Source organism: Kogia breviceps, chromosome 10 (assembly GCF_026419965.1).
Source record: "Kogia breviceps isolate mKogBre1 chromosome 10, mKogBre1 haplotype 1, whole genome shotgun sequence".
Classification (NCBI taxonomy): Eukaryota; Metazoa; Chordata; class Mammalia; order Artiodactyla; family Physeteridae; genus Kogia; species Kogia breviceps.
This window is the reverse complement of record NC_081319.1, coordinates 70,089,218-70,115,133: the sequence shown is the minus strand read 5'-3', so window position 1 is coordinate 70,115,133 and position 25,916 is coordinate 70,089,218. Positions and strand designations below refer to the sequence as shown.

The 25,916-nt window shown below is 40.7% G+C and overlaps 2 protein-coding genes across 6 annotated transcripts in view; one reads left to right on the top strand and one right to left on the bottom strand.

The window, feature by feature from the left end:
* The window catches only part of MAPK14 (mitogen-activated protein kinase 14), a 70,174-nt gene extending 66,810 nt beyond the window's left edge, over window positions 1-3,364 (bottom strand). For 3 of the 4 annotated variants that reach the window (XR_009337657.2, XM_059076432.2, XM_059076433.2), the window contains exon 1: window positions 2,822-3,364. Coding sequence is in view for 2 of the 4 variants with exons in the window: in XM_059076432.2 (XP_058932415.1) it covers window positions 2,822-2,937 (116 nt within the window). In the remaining 2 variants the exon portion in view is untranslated. The remainder of the gene's footprint in view (window positions 1-2,821) is intronic. The other variant, XM_059076434.2, reaches the window with a different exon arrangement.
* A 2,742-nt stretch (window positions 3,365-6,106) lies between these two features.
* Window positions 6,107-25,916, top strand: part of SLC26A8 (solute carrier family 26 member 8) — a 71,830-nt gene continuing 52,020 nt past the window's right edge. Inside the window, exons 1-3 of one of the 2 annotated variants that reach the window (XM_067006093.1) lie at window positions 6,107-6,373; window positions 12,248-12,434; window positions 17,929-18,068. In XM_067006093.1, coding sequence (XP_066862194.1) covers window positions 12,250-12,434; window positions 17,929-18,068 — 325 coding nt within the window. In that variant the 5' untranslated portion in view covers window positions 6,107-6,373; window positions 12,248-12,249. Of the gene's footprint in view, window positions 6,374-6,576; window positions 6,662-12,247; window positions 12,435-17,928; window positions 18,069-25,916 lie in introns of those variants that run through there. The other variant, XM_059076348.2, reaches the window with a different exon arrangement.

Here is a 25,916-nt window from a genome sequence, read left to right as displayed (position 1 = left end):
GTGTTCTTAAAAAATTTTGCTTCATTTCCCCTCACAGACAACAAAGTTCCTTAAAATTGCAAGACTTAGTTTAGTTCCCTTTACCCCTTAAAAAGGAAAGGCATATTTGTAAAACCCTATCAATTCCCAAATTTCTAGTCTGATTCCTTGATCTTTAAATTCACGGTTGGTTATCACTCAGATTGCTACATACTTGCTTTACTATATACTTAGTACAAATTAAAATACTGAAAATTGGCTTAATATTTTTAAAAAAAATTTTTAAGTTACACATCAAAGTGTATCCACTTCAGAGCAATCAAATTAGGAAACTGACACAGATTATTTCAGTGACATTGCATTCCTTGAAATACTTTCAGAGATTCTTTTTTGGAACAGACTTCAGATCTAGTTCTACAAGTCACACAGGAAATTCTGTGTCATTACTTTATGGTTACAACTTCTATCTGACCTCAAAGAGTATCATCAACCTGGCTGCCTAATCTTTTTCACCAGACTTCAGTCCAATTTTCTAAATTATTTCAGATTCAATTTGATTTTGTTATTTCCTAAAATTAAATCTGCTCTCAAGAAAATGAAGATAGTGAAAAATAACACAGCCTCCAAAGTGGATTCTAAGAGAAGTTAAAAACAAAGTTTTCTGCCACACCTGAAAGTTGTTAATTGAAAGAACAACTTCAAATAACTAGTCTGAATGAGATAACACTTGTACATCTAAATTCTCATACTTTCAATCCAAAATCAGTTACATTTGTTTATGGCCAACTGTCACATAATATCGTTTATTTTCCTCCACCATTATGCTATAGGTTACATCTTAAATACCCTTAGCAGAACTGCCTCCATGGAAAGACACACAAGAGACTTAACAGTGGTTGTCTCTGAGGAAAGGAATAGCAAAATTGGAGAACAAGAAAGGGAAGGCAACTTTTCACTATCTTTTTATACCTTCTGAATTTTATACAATGTGAATGTATCACCTACTTTTAAAAACCTGTTTAACAAAATTACTTCCAAGTGTCAGATATTGATGGTTTCTAAAAACCAGAAAAGTATAGTACTAAAAAAAACACGGAGTTCATTTTAATGGCACTTTGCTGTAAATCTGGATCTCCAGAGCTAGGGCAGAGCTATTCACACCAACGGTAGGGAAACCTTGCAAGGAATTCTTTTCAAGTTCACTAAACTCCCCATAGTTGAGCTGTTCTGCTGTATCACTCCTTAAGGTTTAAACATTATTGGAAACAAAAACTCGGTACCACAAAAATTAATGTGTCAATTCAAGAATGAAAAATGGAGGTAAACTAATGAGCTATTAAAGGATCAATGATCCAAACACATCTCCGAAAATTAGCAAATCAACAGCACACTATAAAAATGAAAAAAAGATGTCAAGCATAGTGCCATCAGCAACATAACTCAAACAGCCTGAACCAGAAAATGCAATATGATCTGTTGCTGGACACAATTGCACAATCTCAATTACCCAGAAGATTCTATAAACCGGAAATTCATGCTGGGGTTTTAAGAAACACAGGAATTACATTTAAAGATTAACAAGTCCAAAAGCCTGGAATTTGTGGCAAAACAAAAAAATAATTTTGTAGACCTCCCTTCAAATGATGCATGCACAGGAATTACATGAATTAGCTTCAGATCAGAAGCTCTCAAATTTCAACACATCTAAAATATAGTGTTTAAAGCCTTGAAAGTTAGAAAAGTTAGTGAAATATTTCAGGTCTGAACATTTTACAGTATCATTTAATTGAAAACACATTCACAATGTGAATTAAAGCTGCAAAAGTGTCTCTTCCTTCCTTTACTATATATTCCATATCCATATCATGTACCTATGGTTCTAAGTGTACATAAGTTCCCTGCAAACTCTCAAAGGGACTTCAAAATCAGTATTTCACAAGAATTATCGCAATTAAAAAATATTTACAATACCTCCCGGCATTGTTAATAACTTTTTGATCTTGAGGGCGTGCATCGGATCTGAATCTCACTTGCTCCAAAGGAGAAAACTGTTTTGTCAAACAATACTTAAACGAGCAGTGGTATGTGACTAACCAGTGAGGCCGCCAGTTTCTCAAGCTGCAGTGTATTTGCAGGCACTACCACCCACCCCCCACTCTGCGAAAAGGAAATACGCTTTCAACTGAATCGGAAGCACACCACTCAAGCTGGCACAGGGCTCACCGAGATAAAGTCGGTATTTTAAGCTCTATGGATAGCTACTAATTCAAGTGCGAATTCAAAAAGAACGCTTCTCAAAATGGGATTTCGACAGAGGTTTGCAAAAAAGCCCGCACTGAACGCCCTTCGTCCTCAGTTTTGTTCAGATGACGGCAGTCTCCCGGTCGAGCTTTGCCCTTCTGTTTCTCCAGGCAGCTCCCCGGGCTTGTCTGCTCCGAGGGCAGGCTCCGGCGCCCAAGGTGGGCACATCTCGGGAGAGAGTCCTTCTGCTCGATGCCAGCAGGGAGACCCCCAAAGAGGGCCCTCCTGTTCCTGTCCCCGAAGCAGCAACCCCCCAAGAAGGTAATGCGCAGGGTGCGAGCCAGGGCCGGGCTCCAACACCATCACCCACCGCCCACCATGGACCTGCGTCCCACACACAGCTGACCACCTATGTGGCTGTGCAGGGTGAAGGGTGCAAGGGGTACAGGGAGGGCAGGACAGGGGTCGAAGGGGCAGGGATGCCCTCCCCCAAGGAAAATTCCTACCGCTTGGTGCATTGCTGAGCCGTGGGGGGAAGGCCTGGCTCTGGGGCATAAAGGGCCACCCAGCCCACCGAGGCCCCGAGCCCGGTGACACTCACCACACGGAGCCATAGGCGCCGGAGCCCACCGGAGACAGGTTTTGGTAACGCTCGGGCACCTCCCAGATTGTCTTGTTCAGCTCCTGCCGATAGAACGTGGGCCTCTCCTGAGACATCTTCCAGCGGTGGCCGCAGGGCGAGGAGGTGGCCCTGCGGGGCCCCGCCTGCGCCCGCACCCGCTTCCCCGACCTCGTCGCCCGGCCGGACGGGCGGAGACCCTGCGCTGGCCGGCCGCGCAGGTGTGAGTACCGCGACCCAGACGACTCCCGCGCGCGCGGCCCCTGTCAGCCGCAGCGGCTGGACGCTCCTCCGCGACGGGGGTGAGCCCTGCTAAGGGCAGGGGCACGCTCAGGGGTTCAAGGCTGCGCCCGCCACGTTCTCGCTGCACCCTCTCCAGACCAGGCCGACTCCCGGCTGCGCCGCGGGGCTACGGCTCCTGCTGCAGCGCCCGCGGAGGATCCAGTGGTCGCCGTTCTACAGCCAGCGAACAGGAGCCTCCTGCCGTACTCTCGCGAGAACAGCTCCCGGGCCTCTATGCGAGCCGAGATTTTACCCAATATGGAACCTGCCCAAGGGAGGGGGTTGAAGAGAGAAGAGGATGGGAGGAGCAATTCTCGCGAGAAGAGAGCAACAGCTGGCCACCAGAGGCAGGAACTCCCAGGGACTTCTCTTCTTAAGGGCGCCAAGGCGGACCCGAGAAGGAGAGGATAAGCAGACAACACATGCCGCGTGCGCCCCACCGCGGTCGGTGGGGCAAACGCCTGGCTCCCTGGTGGAAAGCGACATTGACAAACAAGGTGTCGGGGAAAAAAGCCAAAAGACCTTAGAACTGCGGGTAGTCACCAGCAGCCGAGCACCTGCTCAGCAGAACCCCCAATTTCCAAGAAATACTTGCATAATAAAGAGAAAGTTTCCGGCCAGAAAGCCGTTGCAGTTCCATCTGCTCAAGGACATACACTGCTTACTCTTCGGAATTCTGACGAAATCTGTCCCAAAGGTAAATAGCAGCCCTGCATTAAGGTTAAGGTTTTCCACCCAAACTCTTCTAGTAGTTCTCAAACTTTTATGTGTAGAAGAATCACTTGAGAGTTTAAAAATGCATATCCCCAGGATCCACAGTGAGTTTAGTTGGAGAGGTCCGTGATGGGCACCGAGAACGTGCATTTTTATAATACGCCCCAGGTAATTCAGATTCAGGAAAGTCCCTGGTATCTCCCTTTGAGAAGAATTTTTAAACCATTACCCTGAAGGTTTGAAACTGATTCCTACCTTGAAGAGCTTCCAGTGAAGATGATTTTAAGAATTTTAATCATGCCTCTCAGAGTAAGAACAGTGCAGAGTGGTCTTCTGGCAGTGTCATATTGGGCAAGTCAATTGGCATTTCTCAGACCTTAGTTCCAGTTTATGCAAAGAATTCCTGCCCCACATTCCCACCTGAAAGCTGAACAAGGTAATAAATGTGAATGGGCAAGGTATTCTAACCCCATACCTTGCCACCACTGTTAACCTATTCCTACGCTAAAGCTTGTTACAATAGGCAGAATTGGACCCTATCTTATTCTTAGTCATTTCTTTTAGAAATAACTAGATTCAAGCCAGGACACTTCTCATCACTATCCATGATTATTCTCTTTTGTGTATGTATCCTTTGGAGTGCTCAGACTTTGCCTATCTTGTTCCAGCATCTAGCACAGTGCCTAGAACATAAAAGGTACTTCATAAGTATTTGTTGAACAAATTATGAACAATGACCATGATCTCAATTTAGGAGGCGGTGAGGATTCTCAGTTCTCCTCAAAGAAAACCAAAATAAACCCCCAAACCAGGGTCATGGGTGATTTGTGGAAAGCTTTCTTTGGATCCAATGTGACTTAGCCTGGAATGTGACTCTTGCCTACGAAGACATGTTGTTTAAAAATGTTCCAAGGGACTTCCCTGGTGGCACAGGCAGGTTAATCCGACTGCCAATGCAGAGGAGACGGGTTCAAGACCTGGTCCGGGAAGATCCCACATGCCGCGGAGCAACTAAGCCCATGTGCCACAACTACTGGGCCCGTGCTCTAGAGCCTGCGAGCCGCAACTACTGAAGCCCATGCTCCTAGAGCCGTGCTCCGCAAGAAGAGTAGCCCCCACTCGCCACAACTAGAGAAAGCCTGTGCACAGCAGCAAAGACCCAACACACCCAAAAATAAAAATAAAGAAATAAATTAATAAAAAATAAAAATGTTCCAAGTCAACCTGAAGGGTAGGGAGCTTTCTAAGAAGTATCAGAGGTTGAAGGAGGAAGTGAGAGCAAAAATGCAACAGTAAAGATATGAGGGGTGGGAGTGGGGAATCAAGGTGACGAGTGCATGGATACAAGGGAGGAAACCTGGAAGTAGGAATTCTAAGAAATTCATATATTTATCTAACAAATTGGAATGATGAAGTGAGAGTGACCAAAAGGGTAAAGATGAGCAATACATTCACTCATTCAACAAATATGTATTGAATGCGCCCTAGGTACCCGGCACTTCTGATGGAAAGGTGATTAAAAAGCGGACAGGGCTTCCCTGGTGGCGCAGTGGTTGAGAGTCCGCCTGCCAATGCAGGAAACACGGGTTCGTGCCCTGGTCCGGGAAGATCTCACATGCCGCAGAGCGGCTAGGCCCGTGAGCCATGGCCGCTGAGCCTGCACGTCCGGAGCCTATGCTCTGCAACGGGAGAGGCCACGGCAGTGAAGAGGCCCGTGTACCAAAGGAAAAAAAAAAAAAAAAAAAAGCAGACAGTTGCTGCCTATGTGGAGCTTACAATGAACAGCAGGGCAATCATTCAATTATTCAACACAAATTTATTATGCACTTACTAGGTCTACCACATTGCTTTAGGCACCAATGATACAGCAGTTAATGAAAGAGATAAAAATCCCTGCCCTTTGGGGGATGAGACAAATTTCAAAAAGGGATAGGTAAAGTGAACAATATATTAGACAATAATACAGTAATCAAGCAAGCATAAAACTGCAACTGAGCCAAGCAGGAATACAAGGCATAGTGAGAGGCAGTGACTGGGACTGAACCTCACAAAGAGGTTAAGGGGGATTAGGGGCGGGGAGCAGAGCAAGAGACCTGGGCAGGAGAGTGTCCTTCAGTGGGAGAAGCTAAGCTTGTGGGGCTGAGAATTAAGGTTGGAGACCTCGGTGACCCTCTAGCCTCCAGTTTCCTCCCGCATTTTCTGTTCCCACAGGGTCGTCGGGAGACTCAAGTGAATTACTGTACGTGAAGTGCGGGGCGCGAGGCCTGGCATCAAGGAGGCCCTCAATCAAGAGTCGTCGAGAGCGGAGGGCTGGGTGACGCAGGTTACCGCGGCGCAGCTGGGCCTCTCCCCGCTCCCCACCCCGGCTGCCCAGGCTCTGCTTCCTCGCCCCGCTCTTGTCCCCCGCCCGCCAGAACGCCCGCGGGTTCGGACGCAACGGCTCGGGAACCGCCGGCGTCCGCGTCCACAGCGCCGCCCTCCTGTCCGGAGCTGCTTCCGGCTCCAGAGCCCGCCCTCCCGCCGCAGCCCGGGAACCAGGTGAGCTGAGGAAGGAGGGGAGCCGCTGCCGGGGCCGTCCGGGGCCGCGGGCTGCAGGTGGTGGCGGCGGGGCCCCGGCCCGGGCGTCGGGTGCGAAGGACCAACACCTCGTTACACTCGGAAGTCCCTGGGCGGAGCCCTCGGCGGTCACCGCAGGGCTAGGCACGTCGCGGCCGCTCAGTCAGTGTTTGGGGAATGGAAGAATGATAGCCGTCCCTGGGAGCTTCTCTCTCTTAGGTGTCGGCTCTACTTGGGAAAGGCCGCGTGGAACAGCAGTGAGGAGAGATGGTGTGTGCGTTTGGCAAGCTGAATCCTTCCACCATTGTGGGTCTGAGTTGTCAGAAGCGCCGGAACTGGTCTACTCTATGAGCCTCACCTGACTCCCCCATCCATCTCCTCCTGAGGCCTGACTGCCCAGACGGTCTTCCTCCTTTCAGACCTCACTGCTTTTGTTCATTTTGTTCCTTCTGACTGAGCCCCCACTTTCACCTCTCTTGGCCCCTTTCTTTTCCTGTTAAGTTCTGTTTATGTATGTGTCCCTTTGCGAAGCCTTCTCCAACATCCCCACCCCAATAATGAGTTTCTGTCCAGCACAGCCCTTTGGTAATACTCTCACCAGGTCGCATTAAAGGTAGTTGTCGGTGTGTCCCTACCATCCCCATCCACTAGACCGAGTGACTGAAAGATACTGAAAGCAGTGCTCTTTGCTTGTGCCTTTTCTTTTTCCACATATATTCCCCCTTAAAAGCATAACATAAAAGCATAACGGGCAAAGGGCTGTTGTTTCTGATGGAATTACAAATATTTTATTTGAAATTCTGGAAGTGAATTTTACCTTCCCATGATTGTAGAGAACATATGAAAGATCATATGAAAGATGACCATAGATAGTCTTTTTTTTTTTTTCCATTACGCGGGCCTCTCACTGTTGTGGCCTCTCCCGTTGCGAACGCAAGCTCCAGACACACAGGCCCAGCGGCCATGGCTCATGGGCCCAGCCGCTCCATGGCATGTGGGATCTTCCCGGACCGGGAAATGAACCCGTCTCCCCTGCATCGGCAGGCAGACTCTCAACCACTGCGCCACCAGGGAAGCCCGAGAGGATAGTCTTGAAACTAAACTAAGGTTCAGGATTTCACATCTGTTGGGTTAATAGTCAGAAAACTGGGCTGTATTTAAATATTTTATTCTTGGCTTTTAAAGTACTTTCAACACATTATGTAAAAGAATCAATCGATGGCTGGATGGATAGGGGTAGTATGGGGGATGAAAGAGCTAGGTCAAAAGTACCCATGTTAACAGTATGCCCAAAACTAGCACTGAATGACTGAATAAAGATAATTAGCTATATTTACAGTGGTCTTCATATTTCATTGTGTATCAGAATCATCTGGAGGGCTTCTTAAAACAGACTGCTGGCACATCCTCAGAATTTCTGATTAATTTTGTCTTGCTAGGTTGGGCCTGAGAATTTGCATTTTCAAGTTGCCAGATGATGCTGATGTTTGTGTAACCAAGTATGGGCTACAGAGATTAATTTCTATTAGTTAGTAGTGAATCCAGATGTCCCAAACTATGTCACACTTGTAGAATATGAAAATAAAACCTTAAGTTGTTCAGACCATGGCCCCACCACCTAAATATTTTGTCTGATGGCAGGAAGCATCAGAGAATTGTAGGAGTCAGTAACTGAGATTCCCTCTTGTGTTGTGTCTCAGCTGGAAGGTCGTTATCCCATCAGTGTAGTCTGGATTACTTTCTTCGGAAATGCTTTATTTCCACGTTAAAGTACATTTGCCACTTGTCAGTAACAGCTTCAGATCATCATACCTTATAGGGAAGGGTCCTGCTAGTGCATAAAAACAAGCCAGTAGGGCTTCTGTGAAGTCAAGAAAGACATAATGGAACTGAAGAAATTTCAGAGATAACTACTAAAAACAAAACAAAACAATAAGGAAATTATGTGTTTTCCCTTGCTGCCTTTAGCCAGTCATACGATAAGTCCTTTAAAGACAGCTTTCTACCTGCCCCTCCTAGCCATCCTGACTGTGGTCCCATGAGTTGTGACTTGATTGCCTCTCCCTTAGACTACCATGGTAGTAATGGGCTCCCACTGGTCTTTTTGCCTTAGTCTCTCCTCTCTCCATCACTATCCAATAGAACTTTCTGTGATGATGGAAATGTTTTATACCTGCCCTGTCCAGTACAGTAGCCCCTGTCACACATGGCTGTTGAGCACTTGAAATGTAGCTAGTGTGACTAAGGAACTGAATTTTTCATTTTATTTATTTATAATCTTTAGGCCGTGCCACACGGCATGTGGAATCTTAGTTCCCTGACCAGGGATCAAACCCGTGCCCCCTGCAGTGAAGCGTGGAGTCTTAACCACTGGACCGCCAGGGAAGTCCCTCATTTTATTTTAATTTAATTTTTTTTCTTTTTTTTTTTTTCATGGTACGCGGGCCTCTCACTGCTGTGGCCTCTCCCGTTGCGGAGCACAGGCTCCGGACGTGCAGGCTCAGCGGCCATGGCTCACGGGCCCCGCCGCTCCACGGCATGTGGGATCTTCCCAGACCGGAGCATGAACCTGTGTCCCCTGTATTGGCAGGTGGACTCTCAACCACTGCGCCACCAGGGAAGCCCAATTTAATTTAATTTAAATAGCCACAGGTAGCCAGTGGCTACTGTACTGGGCAGCACAGCTCTAGACTATACCACTGACATGATTCATCTTCCCAAAGCACATCTCTGTGCATATTACTACTTCTTGAACATTTTAAATAGCTAAAAAGTACAGGTTCAGCCCAACATTCAAGACCCTCCAGAAGTAGGCCTCAACCTACTTTTTTGGGTTTGACACTGACTTTACTCAGACCTATTGAATTACTTGCCTTATATTATCTTATATATATAAAACAGTCATTTTATCCTGTTCTCTTTCTGAAATACCTATTCTCCTCCCTGCCCCCAGCTTAGCCAGAACAGAGTTCAAACCATATCTCCCACAGGAGGACTTCCTCATCCTTCTAGGTTGGGGTTATTAATCCCACTCTATAGGAGATCACGTGGCATTAGATGTGACATCTATTTTAGAATCAGAAAGACCAGGTTCAGATTCTGGCTCTGCTGTTTAATAGTTATATGATGCAGAGGAGCCCAGTAAACTCACAAGTGAAATGAGTATAATCATTATCAGGAAAATAATACCTATCTCTTGAGATGATGTGTGTGAAGAAGCTGGCATATGGCAGGCCAGCAATAAATGTTAATTCCTGTCTTTCCCACCTCTAAAGTCTTATAGCACCATATTTTGGTATTTTTATTCTACTAAATTGTAGAGTCTTTGTCCTTTTATTTTTTTTGGCTGTGGTTCCCTGACCAGGGATTGAACCTGTGCCCCCTGCATTGGAAGCACAGAGTCTTAACCACTGGACTGCCAGGGAAGTCCCAAGTCTTTGTCCTTTTGTATCCTCAGAGCACCTAGCATTCAGCAAATGTTTGTGGAACACTAAATTAATTGACCACAGGTGAAATAGCATTCATCAGTCAGAAATAAATGAAGGCCAAGAATGCATATGGTAGAAATTCATAAGATTGTGAAAATAAAAGCAGACAAACTCACCAAATCCTAGTCTAGTAGATGGTGGCCACCTCTTGAAATATAAATGATGTAGACTGAAGACAACAAAATGAAATCCTTCTTTCCATAAGTGAATTGATGAGATATAATACCTCCTAAGGGTGCGACAACAGAAAACATAAATGCTTTAGCTTTGAAAGAGAGAGAAATTCTTGGGCTATAAACTATAATTTGTGATGGGAGGAGATAAGGATATTTTGTCTTTAACAACAAGGCTCTGGGGACAGAGGTCACACACTGGTGGTTCACAGACTGAATCTAGCCTGCAGAGATGTTTTGTTAGATGTGTACTGTGTTTTAAAAAATATGTAAGGTAATCGACAACATTTAAAAGTCAGAAGATTTCACATAAAAATCTGGAATTATGACTTCTCTGGGAAAAGGTCAGAGCTGGCCATGCTGGACCCCAGATGACCCATGGCAACAATTGCTGCAGTTGAATAGCTGCAGCTACCTTTTCCAGGCCCACTGTTTCCACTATGCTTGATGTTCATATGTTGCCTGCTTCATGCCTGCTTTGTGCTACTTTCAGAAACAAAATGCTGGATTCTAGACCCTGCATCTAACCCTGGATGGCAATTTTTATAATCTCAATATAATAAGCAAGATAATTAGGCTCTTTTTAGTTACCAGGGACAGATATATTCTAGTCATGGAAGTTTATTGTAAGATTACACAGGAAAAGTAAGGAAGACTGGATCAATATTCCTATGGGTGGAGGAAAGAAAGGGAAAAATATTACTTATGTTTTAGTGTACAGTTCTGCTTTTTTTTCTGTAAGACACGAAGTACTGATTCTCTTAATACATTGTAAAATATGTCTTCCATCCTCTTCTGTATTCCCCAACCACACTCTCACTTTATTGAATTTGTGATCATTAGTTCATAAGTGTTATACAGCTCACCCCTGCTACCCAATGCTTTGAGAGTAAACATACATTATATAACTATGGCCAAGTTACCTAACTTTTCCAAAACCTCAGTTTTATCACCTATAAAATGAGGATAATAGTAGTACTAGGATTGTTGTTGGAATTAAAAGAAATAACTCGTGAAAAAAATCTAGTGCAATGCTTGATATATAATAAGTGCTCTACAAATGTTGGTGATGATAATGTTGCTGCTGCTGAAGATACAGGATAATTCTGATGGAAAACAAATGTTGCTGATACATTAAGCTTGTTTGCAGCCTCACCTATAAAAGAACTACTTGTGTAATCTACATAATTTGAGTGTTTACCTATATATTTTATAACTATGCAAAATATATATATGTATACTTTTTTACACATTTGTGAGGAAGAATATTAGAGTTCATGCTTTTTTTTAATTATTCAAAAACACAGATGATCAAGAACAATTATACTTTCTCCCAGAGATGGATCTATATCCATCCTCATTAACTCTTTCTTCTCATTCTCTTTAAGACAGGATGATACTACAGATTTTTAAAGCTTAAAGTGACCCTTAGAGATCATATTGTCAAACCATGTCATTTCATGGACAAGGAAACTGAAATTCAGTTTCTAAGAAACTTGCCCCCAGTCATACAGCTAGTTAGAAAAACAGCCAGGGCTAGAACTCTAGAATCCTGATATCCTGTGCAGTGCTTTTTCTGCTACATCATGATGCCACTAACTGGATACTTGACCATAATTTAAGAAATATTTGTTGAGGACCTGCTAAGCGTCAGGCATTATCCTGGGCTCTGGGGATACAGCCATGAACAAAGTCCTGCCTCTTGGATTTACATTTTAGTGTGGGAAACAGACAATGAACAAATTGACAAATATTGAATCAGGTACTGGTTAGTTCTATGAAGAAAAGGGTAAAGGGATAATGATGGATGCTATTTTAGAGAGAAAAGGAGTTAAAAGACACTATCTTGACCCCTTAACCCTTAGCATTTTCAGTGAAAATTGGTGATTATACTTTTACCCCTTAATCTTTTCCCCTGCAACATAGCAACATAATTGGATATAAAGAAAACTAGGCTTTCTAGCTGGACACTTGGGTTCTAGTCCTGACTCTATTCAAAAACCAAGGCTGTTTAAACTTCTGGGCTTTGGTTTCTCCATTTTGAAAATGAAAATAATGTATACCTTGCTTCCTTTATGGGGTTGTTTTAAGTATAAAATTATACAATAAATGGAATTTTTATTTCCATAAAAATGTGCCAAGGATCTAGATTTTTAAAAAACTGTCTTTTGTTTAACTTCTTTCCACTTATCCAGGAATGATGCAACCAGAGAGGAGCTTCCAGAGTTTGGGCTCTAGATACAGGCAAAACTCTTTCATGTATGATGTGAAGCGAGATGTGTACAATGAGGAGAACTTTCAACAGGAACACAGAAGGAAGACCGCTTTCTCTGGGAACTTGGACATTGACATCAGCACCGTCAGTCACCATGTCCAGTGCCGGTGTGTGTGTGCGATCATTCAGCTGCCACCAATCTGGCAGCCCTAAAACTCTACTTGACACGTTTGGTGCCTACTTCTGTCTTCTTCCTCTGAATTCCTGTCATCAGAACCCTTAGCTTATTGCATAATTCCTCTACAGTTTTTTTGTGGTTTGTCTTGTAGCACCTTCTTTTTTTTCTTCTTTAATTTTTTAAAATTTTATTTTATTTTTGGCTGTGTTGGGTCTTCGTTGCTGCACACTGGTTTTCTCGTTGCTGCACAGGCTTCTCATCGTGGTGGCTTCCCTTGTTGCGGAGCACAGGCTCTAGGTGTGCGGGCTTCAGTAGTTCTGGCATGTGGGCTCAGCAGTTGTGGCACGTGGGCTCAGTAATTTTGGCACACGGGCTCAGTAATTGTGGCACACGGGCTTAGTCACTCCGTGGCATGTGGGATCTTCCCAGACCAGGGATCGAACCCGTGTGCCCTGCATTGGCAGGCAGATTCGTAATCACTGCGCCACCAGAGAAGTCCCTTGTAGCACCTCGTTGATTATAAACTTCATGGACATAAAGACCTTGGCTGTCCCCCACAGCATCTAGGGATGATATTTAATAAATACATTGTTTGATTAACCACCATTGCCAGTCTCCTAACAACAACAACAAAAGCAACCATGGTGAACTAATTAATGATAGCAGAATGACTATGTAAACCCTATAGTTCAGGGGCTCGTAACCTGTTTTTGTGCTGTGAACCTTTTAGCAGCCTATCAGAGCTAATGAACATCCTTTCAGAATAACTTTTTTAACTTTTTTAATATTTTTACTTTTTAATATTATATATACATATAATATATATAATATAAAATTTTTTGTTCTAACCATTTTAAAGTGTACAAATTAGCAGCATTAATGACATTCATGTTGTTGTGCAACCATCACCACTACCTATTTCCAAAACTTTTTCATCACCCCAAACAGAAACTCTGTACCGATTAGGCAATAACTCCCCATTTCCCCCCTCCTCCAGCCCCTGGTAACCTCTCTTCTACTTTCTGTCTATATGGATTGTGTATTCTAAATATTTCATTTAAATGGAATCAGACAATATTTGTCCTTCATGTCTGGTTTATTTCACTTAGCACAATGGTGTAGCGTGGATCAGTACTTCATTTCATTTTATGGCTGATGATATTCCATTGTATGTATGTACCACATTTTGTTTACCCATTCATTTGTTAATGGACACTTAGGTTGTTTCCAATTTTTGGCTATGGTGAATAATGCTACCATGAATATTGGCATAGGAGTATCTGTTCAAGTCCCTGCTTACAATTCTTTTCGGTATACACCTAAGAGTGGACTTGTTGGATCATATGTTTAACTTTTTGAGGAATTTTTTTTCACAGCAGCTGCAGCATTGTGCATTCACATCAGCAAGTGTTCCAATTTCTCCGTATCCTCTCCAACATTTGTTATTTTCCATTTTTTAAAATTATAGCCATACTAGTAGGTGTAAAATGGTATCACATTGTGTGTTGCTTTTTTTTCTTGCATTTCCCTAATAACTAAATATGATGAGCATCTTTTCATGTGCTTATTGGTCACTTGTGTATCTTTTTTGTTTGTTTGTTTGTTTTGCTCTACACGGGCCTCTCTCTGCCGTGGCCTCTCCTGTTGCAGAGCACAGGCTCCGGACGCGCAGGCCCAGCGGCCACGGCCCATGGGCCCAGCCGCTCCACAGCATGTGGGATCCTCCCGGACTGGGCCATGAACCCATATCCCCTGCATCGGCAGGTGGACTCTCAACCACTGCACCACCAGGGAAGCCCTGTGTATCTGTTTTGGAGAAATGTCTATTTACTTCCTTTGCCCTTTTAAAAATTCGGTTGTTTATCTTTTTGTTATTGAATTATAGGAGTTCTTTATATATTCTGGATATTAAACCCTTAGCAGATATATGATTTGCAAATATTTTCTCCCATTCTGTAGGTTGTCTGTTGATAGTGTCCTGTGTACACAGTTTTTTTTTTTTTTTTTGCGGTAAGTGGGCCTCTCACTGTTGTGGCCTCTCCCGTTGCGGAGCACAGGCTCCGGACGCGCAGGCTCAGTGGCCATGGCTCACGGGCCTAGCTTCTCCGCGGCATGTGGGATCTTCCCGGACCGGGGCACGAACCCGTATGCCCTGCATCAGCAGGAGGACTCTCAACTGCTGTGCCACCAGGGAAGCCCCACAGAAGCCCCACAGTTTTCATTTTAATGAAATCCTAGTTATCTAGTTTTTTCTTTTGTTGCTTGTGATTTTTGTGTCATATTTAAGAAACTATTGTGAAATCCAAGGTAATGAAGCTTTTCCCCTGTTTTCTTCTAAGAGTTTTATAGTTTTAGCTCTTAAATTTAGATCCTTGATCCATTCTGAGTTAATTTTGTATACAGTATAGAGTAAGAGTCTGACTTCATTTTCTTCCATGTAGCTATCCCATTTTCCCAGCACTATATGTTGAAGAGTCTATTCTTTCTCCATTGAATGGTCTTGGCCAGAATATTTTTAAATGCATAGAATACATAGTATTATAAAGGAAACCAGTTATATTGAAATATAGTTATCAAAATATGACAATATCCAAAAATTATATTTAATGATTGTGGGTCTAATAACTACCATACTAAGTAATGATGAATATAAATGCTATTTTAAGATATCTGCAGCAATTTTAATGTAATATGAAGATATTTGTGATTCTATTGGTGAAGAAGTCAAGCTCTGCTGATACTACTGTGGTTTGTTCTCAATGTTCATAACTGAAGGAAATGCTACATTTCAGTTAGGAGGTTAGTGAAAAAAAAGATAATTTTTCCTAAAGTCACATACCCCCATAAATTCTATCTAGAGACACCTTGGTCATTCATGGACCTCAGGTTAAAAACCCTTTGTGACCTACATCATGATATTTACCCTAACTACTCAAACTGTTCTCAGTCACACTCCAGATTCATTAGTCCCTCTTGTCCCTTGATTTATCACTCACAATTGGCATGAGTTAGGTGACAAGTGAAGAAGGCCTCCACGCAGCCCTATTGCAGACCTTCCTCCCTCTGAGCCTTCTCCTTTGCCCATATCCTGCCTTTTGCAAGTTGTGGTCTTGGATGGCCCTCCCCCGTCCTATATCACAACTCTCATTTTTTCTGCTCCAGGATGGGTCAGAGGTCATATATCAAAGAGAGCATTTGGGGGCCACATTGGTTTTGTCTCTACAAAAGGATAATCTTTTCCTGACTTATACCTCATCATAAACAGGTACTACCAAAGAAATTTCAGCCTTATTCCCCTCCAGCTGCCCTATCCTTAGACCCTTAAATCTGACCCACACTGCCACCCATGGGTTTTTATAGCAGTGCTTATTCCCTACTTCTAAAACAAACAGTTATATCCACTTCTGAATTTTAACCTGAAAGGTAGCACAGCACTGTGGTTAAGAGCAAGACTCAGAAGCCAGATTGCCTGGTTTTTGCTTCCCAACTGTGTGACCTTAGGTAAGCTATCCATGCCTACTGTGCTTCAGTATCCTCATCTATAAAATGGGGATGATAAAAGCACCTACCTTATAAGGGAATTGTGAGGATTTAAAGAATATTTGTAAAGCACCTAGCAAATAGTAAAATAATAATAATAATAATCTTTTAATTTCATCTCTTCCTTTCTGCAGAAAACCTAATATCTTCCTTCATTTTCTCCCTTTTAGTTACCCATCTGCAATACTCCCTCTCTAAAAAAATCTCCCCTGTGCTTTCACATCAACTCTTACATTCCTCACTTTTAAGATGCTTTAACTAGGATCCAGATTCATGTCGAAGTGCTTATAACTCTCCACCACCAGCTTTAGTTTCTGTTCCTCTAACTCCTTCCTTGATCCCTGTCAGTCTTAGGTCCTCATTATTCCATGTCCATTTTATTTTTTTGCCATGCCAAAGAGCTTTGATGACTCTCCCTAGGGTGGCTGGTCTTCCAGGGTGGCACATGGAGAGGAAGGGACACTGGACCAGATGCAGAAACAAATTGTCCCAATGCCATGCTGTATTCTCCCCCATAGAGGGCCATAATTGGAGACAGCACACTCTCCACACCCAGGGATTCTCATAAAAATAGCAATGTGGTGTTCTTTCTAAACCTATGGTCTTGCTTCTGGCTCCTGAGCAGAATTCAACAGCTGTCGATAGGAACTGTGATGGTAATAGACTGGATAGAACACTGAACTAAAAATCACGAAATCTGGTTTCTCGCCCCAGTTCTGCCCACACTTGTTACTGTGACCTTGGCAAAGACATTTACACTTCTTTGGCCTTAATTACCTTAGGGACTGTAATGCTCATAGTTGTTAGAGTCAAGCATATTGAAATTACTTTTCTGAGCACACATTTTAGCCTTGCATACACTGAAGTTATATTTGTTGCTACAGTCAAATCCCAATTATTCAGCTATAGCTCATACATGAAAAATCTCCATACTCTTTGTTTTCAGCCCATAATGAGATATAAATAGCAGAAAGCAATTTAAAACCATATTAGCTTTACTAATGGATTAATTGCTTAACAGATTGATTGATTGGTTTACAATGATTCTGCTGTTTTAGATGATCTAAAGGTTAAAGTAGGTTTTCTCAATCTCAGTACTGTTGACATTTCGGACCATGAAATCATTTCTTGAGGAGGGCTGTCCTGTGCATTGTAGGATGTTTGGTGACATCCCTGGCCTCTACCCACTAGATGCGAGTGGTGACAATCAAAAATGTCTCCAGACATTACCAGATGTCCCTTAGGGAACAAAATTGCTTCTGGTCGTTATCCACTGGGTTAAGGTAATAAGGCCTTATTTTATTACCTTTTCCTTCCACGGGTAATGCCATAAGCACAAGACTCCATATTTTATATTTTCTATAAATTTCTACATATTACAGATCAAAGCCATGTAGAGTTAATGCTTGGTGAAAATTTTAGTATACAGGAATGATGTGAATGTGTTAATGCCCTGCCACCCACCAATAGCACATCTCAAAAAACTGTCTTTACCAAGAGAAAGCCATAACAGTCCATTTTGCTACTGGAAAATTTTGGTAGGTTGAATTCTTTTCAAACATTCTGTAAAACCACAGGCCTGATTCGTATGCTGGACTTACAAGGCCTAGTTCTTGTCATACATATGGCACTGTTTCTCAGTTGAAGGTGATACCGTCCCCCAGGGAACATTTAGCAGTGTCTGGAGACATTTTTCATTGTCATGACTAGGGGAGAGGATGCTACTGGCAACTAATGGGTAGAGATTGGAGATGCTGCTAAACATCCTACAATGCACAGGACAGCCTCACAACAAAGACTTATCCAGTCCAATATGTCCAAATATCAGTAGTGTTGAAAGAAACTCTGTTGTATGGGAAGAAGAAGGTACTCACTATGCCTTTTCTTGGCCATGTGGGCTTTTTCTTTGGAGAACCTAATCAAGTCTCTGTTCTTTCTCACAGCTGCTCATGGCACAAGTTTCGAAGATGCATGCTTACAATCTTTCCCTTCCTAGAGTGGATGTGTTTTTATCGATTCAAGGATTGGCTTCTTGGAGACTTACTTGCTGGCATAAGTGTTGGCCTTGTGCAGGTTCCCCAAGGTAAGAAAGATACGAAGGTTCCTCACCCACAGACAATACATCCAACGTGGTCACTTGCCCAGAGTAAACAAATTACTTGTGCTAGATGAATAGAAAAAAAAAAGTGAATTCCATTCACATCACTACATTTGTTTCCATTACTTGCCAAATTTCTAACTCTTCTAGGGTAGTTCCAAAAGTCTCAGTTTAGTTTAGACCCCTGATACTTTCTAGAGTATTTGTAATGCCTGCTCATGGTCGTTTTTTGCTTAAGTAGTCATTTTATACTCACTCCTATAGATCTCACTTGGCATTGGTTTTACTTAAAAAGGTGAAGGATAGGAAACACAGCATGCTAGCTTCCCTTCAGCAAGTTACACACACAGCAGTCCAGGGGCTACTCTTTGGTCTTACAAGTGGCAGTTCAGATATAATACAACAAGATCACACAGATAGGTACGGGAGCCATCTGGGCTTTAGAAGCCTCATTTCCCAAATAGAAACCAACAACTCTTGTAATTCCCATAACTGATGCCTCCATGGGTCCCACCGCGACATGCCCAGTTACAAGAGTCATTGTGCTCTGAGAAGCTCAAAACTAAGGCTTTCCGCAAGATATTAATCTTTAATTCATAGTCCCCTTGGTCCAGATAGAATATACTAATCAGGATCTTTTTACCATAACTAATGTTGGCTGGTAACACAGCTGACATTCTACCATTATCAGGTTTCCAAAGAAACAGAGCTAGAAGGTTAACTCCAGATCAACTTTATCAGAGAAAGGGAAAAGATTTTGTGTTAATCCGTTACTCAAGAGTAGTTCACAATTCCCTACGTAGTCTTTAAACACCTCTGTTTCTCTATTCTTCTGGGGCAAACCAAGCAGGGTTGAAACTTGTGATTATACAAGTTGTGTAAAACACAAATGAAGCCAACCAAAGGGGCCAGTGGTAGCTGAAATCCAACTCTGGCATAGGGCTGTTAGTTGGAGAAAAGGGATCCCTTTAAAATAATTAATTAATTATCATACAGTAAAATTTACTTCTTTCATACAGTTCTATGAATTTAAACACAGTTATAGGGTTGTATAAGCACACCACAGTCAAGCTACGTAACAGTTCCATCAGCCCCAAAACACTCTTGTGCCATCACTTTTTAGTCACATCCTCCACTAACTTCTAACCCCTGGCAACCACAGATCTCTTCTCCATCACCATAGTTCTGTCTTTTCGAGAATGTCATATAAATGGACTCATACAGTATGTAACTTCTGAAGGGTGGCTTCTTTAATTCAGCTTTATGCCTTTGAAATTAATGCAAACTGTTATGTGCATTGATAGTTTATTCCTTTTTATTGCAGAACAATATTCCTATTATATGGCATATATATCACAGTTTTTTGTCCATTCACTTACTGATGAACATTTTGTTTCCAGTTTTGGGCCATCACAGAGTTGCTGTGAACATTCATGCACAGGTTTTCGTTTGAAAATATTTTTCATTTCTCTAAGGTAAATAACCAAGGAGTGATATTGTTGGTTATATGGGAAGTGTATGTTTAACTTTGTAAGAAACTGCCACACTGTTTTTCCAGAGTGCCTGTACCTACCATTTTACATTCCCACCAGCAATGTATGAGAATTCTAGTTCCTCCACATCCTTGTCAGCCCTTGATATTGTCAGTATTTTTAAATTAAGCTTTCTATTTTGAGTTAACTATAGATTCACATGAATTTGTAAGAAACCACAGAGAAGTCCCTTGCATCCCTTACCCACTTTCCTCAGTGGTAAATCTTGCAAAACTATAGATCAGTCTTACAATCAGGATGTTAACATTGATGCAGTCAAGATACAGAACATTTCTACTACCACAAGGATCCCTCATATTGCCCTTTTATAGTCACCCCCACTTGCTCCCTGCCTCCATCCCCTCCTTAATCCCTAGCAATCACTAATCTTTTCTTCATTTCTATAATGTTATCATTTCAAGAAGTTACATAAATGGAGTCATACAGTGTGTAACCATTTGGTATTGGCTTTTTTCACTCATCATAATTCTCTGGAGATTCATCTAGGTTGTTGTGTATATCAATAGTTTATTCCTTTTTATTGCTGAGTAGTATTCCATGGTATGGATATACCACAGTTTGCTTAAAAGTTCACCCTTGAAAGACATCTGAATTGTTTGTAGTTTTTGGCTATTACAAATATAACTATTATGAACATCTGTATGTAGGTTAGTGAACATAGTCTTCATTTCTCTGGGATAAACGTCCAGGAGTGCAATTGTTGGATTGTATAGTAGTTGGCATGTTTAGTTTTCTAAGAAACTGCCAAGCTATTTTCTAGAATGATTGTATCATTTTACATTCCTATTGGCAATGTATTAGTGATACAGTTGCTCTGCATCCTCACTACCATTTGGTGTAGTCACAAGTTTTTACTTTAGCCATTCTGATAGGTGTGTAGTGAGATCTCATTGTGGTTTCAGTTTGCATTTCCCTAATGGTTAATGATGTTTAATATCGTTTCATATGCTAATTCTCCATCTATACATTTTAATGAAATGGCTCTTCTTGTCTTTTGCTCATGTCCTAACTGGACTGTTTGCATTTTTACTTTTGAGTTTTGAGAGTTATTTGTATATTCTAGGTACTAGTCCTTTGTCTTTTGTGTTTGGCAAATATGTTCTCGCAGTCTGTAACTTGCCTTTTAATTCTCTTAACAGAGTATTTACAGAGCAAAATTACTAACTTTGATGAGGTCTACTTTTTGGTATCTGTTATCTTTGCCATTCTAAGAGATATGTAGTGGTATCTCATTGTGTTTTTAATTTGCATTTCCCTAATGGCTAATGAAGTTGAACATCTTTTCATGTTTTTATTTGCTGTCCTTCGATCCCCTTTGGCAAAGTGCCTGTTCAAGTTTTTTGCCCATTTTTAATTGGATTTTTTTCTTATTGTTAATTTTTGATAATTCTTTTTATATTCTGAGTACAAGTCCTTTGTCAGATATGTGATTTTCAAATATTTTCTCTCAGTCTGTAGCTTATCTTTTCATTCTCTTGACAGTATCTCTGGCAGAGCAAAAGGTTTTAATTTTGATAAAGTCCAATTTATCAATTTTTTTCCCTTTATGGATTGTACTTTTCTTATCATATATAAAAACTCTCCACTTAACCATCAGGTCACAAAGATTTTCTCCTATGTTTTCTTCTAAAAGTCTTACATTTTATGCTTTACTTTTAGAACTGATCCATTTTGAGTTAATCTTTAAATAAGTTGTGAAGTTTAGGTCAAGGTGTATTTTTGGCTGCATTTTTAAAGAAGACTATTCTCCAATGAATTGTTTTTGAACTTTTGTCAGAGATCAAATAGCCATATTTTTGTGGGACTATTTCTGGACTCTATTCTCTTCCATTGATGTATATATGCCTACCCCTTTCCCAATATCATGTGTCAATTATTGTTATCTTTTTAGTGAGTCTTAAACTTGGGTAGTGTGATTCTTCCAATTTGGTTCTTTTTTGAAATTGTTTTAACTATTCTTTCCTATAAATTTTAGAATCAGCTTGTCAATATCTACAAAAAAATCCTTCTGAGATTTTGATAGCCATTGATTAAATTCATAGATTGCTTTGAGGAGAATTGATATCTTATTATGTTGAGTTTCCACTCCATGATCACAGTATGTCTCTTCATTTATTTAGGTGTCGCTTTAATTTCTTTCATCAGCATTTGTAGTTTTCAGTGTACAGATTCTGTATATATTTTGTTAGATTTATATCTAAGTATTTCATTTTGGAAGAGATATTGTATATGGTAATTTAAAACATTTTTGGTTTCCAGTTGTGCATTGTTTGCATATAGAAATACAATTGAATTTTGTGTGTTTACCTTGTATCCTGCAACTCACTTATTAGTTCTAAGAATCTTTTGTAGATTCCCTGGGACTCACTACATTGATATTCATATCATCTGTGAGTAGAGACAGTTATGTTTTCTTCCTTCTAATATGAATGGCTTTTATAACTTTTTCTTGCTTATTGTACTAGCTAAGACTTCCAGTATATGTTAAATAAGAGTGGTGAGAATAGACATTTTTGCTTTGTTCCTGATCTCAGGGGAAAAGCATTCAATCGTTCAACATTAAGTATAATGTTAGCTGTAGGATTTTTGCAGGTGCCCTTTATTAGGTGGAGAAAGTTTGTATCTTTTCTAGTTTGCTGAGAATTTTTATCATAAGTGAATGTTGTATTTTGTCAAAGTTTTCCCTTTAGACTGGATTACATGAATTGATTTTAAAATTTGAACTAGCCTTGTATTCCCAGAATAAAGGAGTACCTTTTAAATTTTTCATATGGCAGATACAAACCAAAATGATCCATTTATATGAGTATAATCACTTCCAGGAAAGTATCAGAAAGTCTCTAGAACATTCTTGTGGTGCTGAAATGAGAGACCTGAACTCTTGGCACTGATGCTTTGCCTGTGAGTCCCCTACTGACACCCACTTATCAAACATCCTTCATTTATGAGTTTGAGGACATTTCTTTGCTAAATTTCAAGTCATCAGTATAATTTCGTACCAAAATAAGAATGACATTAGGATGTATAAGTATACCTAGCATCCTGCACAGTGTTTGGCATATAGTAGGTACTCAAGATATTTGTTGAATAATGATTACATAACTGTGTGAATGAATGAATCCAAGCAACTCTTGCTGACTAAGGGAATGTGTGTTATTTTAAGTAGTGTGAATAATGAAATAATTTGTAGTGTAAATAATTCAAAAGTTTTACTTATATTTAAACAGGTAGGACCTAATGACTTAATAATTTTCTTCAGATGAAAAAAAATACTGCATGATGAAAACCTTATTAAAAAGGTGCTGGCTCTTCCTGACAGTAGAATCCCAATTTACAAATGTGAAAGAAAGTAGAAAATCACCATTAGTGAAAAACTACAGTAATACTTATTGGAAATAAAATCCACTAACAGAGGTTAAAATTAGTGGGTAAAAGTTTGCAATCTATGTAACAGGATTTTCATAGTTTCAAAGTATCTTCCTCAAGATATTTATCAACTACTCCACTACTTTACAGTAGAGAACCTGGGAGAAACTACCTTAAACAAGTGATCAATGCTATCACCACCAATAGTAAGACATACAGAGATCACAAATCTTGTGATATGATGCACTAAAAGGGACACAAAACCATTTCTGTAGTATGTGCATCAAAATGTCTTAAACAAGACACAAAATTCCTTAGTATGATCATAAGGAATCTAAGCAACCCCAAACTGAGGAGCATTTGGCAAAATAGCTCATCTATTAATACTCTTCCAAAGTGTCAAAGTCAAGAAAGACAATTAAAGACTGAGGAACTATAACAGATTTTAGGACTAAGGAGAAATAACAACTAAATGGAGTAGGGTACTGTGGATAGAATCCTGGAACAGAAAAAGGAAATTAGGGGAAAAACTGTTGAAATTCAAGTAAAGTATTTAGTTAAATTTCTAATGTTAATTTCCTGATCCCAATAATTATACTATGATTATGTACAATGTTAACATTAGAGGAATCTAGGTAAGGTATATATGGAAATGCTCTATTATTTTTGTAGCTTTTCTATAAGTCTAAAATTAGTTCAAAATTTAAAAATTTTTTAAGGTTTTGGAAAGTCTGGAGACTTGGTTTCTCTCTGTTTCTCCATGGCCTAAGCTTAACAGAGACTTAGACCACTTAGTTCTCAGGCCATTACCAAGTAATTCTCTTACCTTCCCTGCATTGGTGAGTTATTTGAAACCTTACATTTCAAAAGACTTTCTCCTCACACTGCATGTTGCTTATCAAGAGTAAATAGGGCTATTCAGGGACTTCCCTGGTGGCACAGTGGTTAAGAATCCTCCTGCCAATGCAGGGGACATGGGTTTGAGCCCTGGTCCGGGAAGATCCCACATGATGTGGAGCAACTAAGCGCGTGTGCCACAACTACTGAGCATGCACTCCAGAGCCCGCGAGCCACAACTACTGAGCCTGCATGCCACAACTACTGAAGCCCACGCTCCTAGAGCCTGTGCTCTGCAACAAGAGAAGCCACCGCAATGAGAAGCCCATGCACCACAACGAAGAGTAGCCCCTGCTCACTGCAACTAGAGAAAGCCTGCATGCAGCAACAAAGAGCCAATGCAGCCAAAAAAAAAAGAGTAAATAGGGCTATTCGATATTATACTGGAATTCACAGGCAGTGTATTAAAGCAAGGAAAAAAAAATATAAGGGTAAAGAATTGCAAAGCAAGAAATAAAACTTCATTCATAGATGGTTTTTTGATGTAGAAAATTCAAAAGAATCTACAGATAAATTAATAGAATTAATAAGATTTTATCAAAGTTGCTGGATATAAGATGAGTAAATAAAAATCAATTACATTCCTTTATACCTGCAGGCAACAGAAAGTGAAAAAAAATTTTAAATACCATTTACCAAAGCATAGTAAATATGAAGTAAGTTGTAATGAAACTAAGAAATGATGTGCAAGACCTCTATAGAGAAAATATACAACTTTATTGAGAAATATTAATAAGGACCTAAATTAATTGAAAGATAGCATTTTCCAAGAACAGGCAAATTCTTTTGAAGAGCAACATGGGAGAATTTGCTCCTCCAGCTATCAAGACTGAATATAAAGTTATAATGTTTAAGATAATGTCCATCAAAAGTAGAAAGAATAAATAAGCATTCATATACACATATTGGAATACACAGAAGGAAAATGAGCACTCTCAAGCAACTCACAGCAACATGGAAGATGCTTATATACATAATAATAAGAAAAATAAGCAGAAGTAAAAATTGTATACAGTGTAATTCCATTAATATAAAGTTCAAAAGTGGACAAACTATACTGTTTAGGGATATGTATGCCAGTGGTAAAACTATAAAGAAAAGCAAAGAAATTATTATCACAAAAGTCAAAATATTGAATACCTCTGTGGGGAGGGATGGAGTTGTGATTAAAGATCTGGGTGGGGATAACATGGGTGTTTGTTTTATAAATATATATTAAGCTTAACATCTATTTTAATGCACTTTCTATTTATATATTTCACAATAAAAATGGGGATTACTAAATTTATTATAAAACTATTACTAGACTAATTACTAAAAACAGTAATTAAACAGTGTGATGGACTTCCCTGGTGGCACAGTGGTTAAGAATCTGCCTGCCAATGTAGGGGACACGGGTTTGAGCCCTGGTCCGGGAAGATCCCACATGCCATGGAGCAACTAAGCCCGTGCACCACAACTACTGAGCCTGCACTCTAGAGCCCTTGAGTCACAACTACTGAGCCCGCATGCCACAACTACTGAAGCCGCGAGCCTAGAGCCTCTGCTCTGCAACAAGAGAAGCCACCGCAATGAGAAGCCCGCGCAGCGCAACAGAATAGCCCCTGCTCGCCACAACTAGAGAAAGCCTGCATGCTGCAACGAAGACCCAGCAGAGACAAAAATAAAGAAATAAATAAATTTATTAAAAAACAAAACAAACAGAACAGTGTGGTATTACAGACTTAGACAATTAGGCCAGTGGAACAGAAAAGGGTCTCACATTTATATGTTGCATGGTTTGTAGCAGATGTGTCACTATAGAAACAGACTTTTAAAAAATGATGTGAAACAATTGAATACTTATATGAAAAAAATCAATTTGTAGACTTCTACCTCACAGCATACACAAAAATCTATTCCTTGTAGATTAAAGACCCAAATATGAAAGATAAAACTATAAAGATTTTTTTGGAATAATATAGGAGAATATCTTCATGGTCGTGACGTAGAAAGTGTTTCTTTTCTTTTTTTTTTT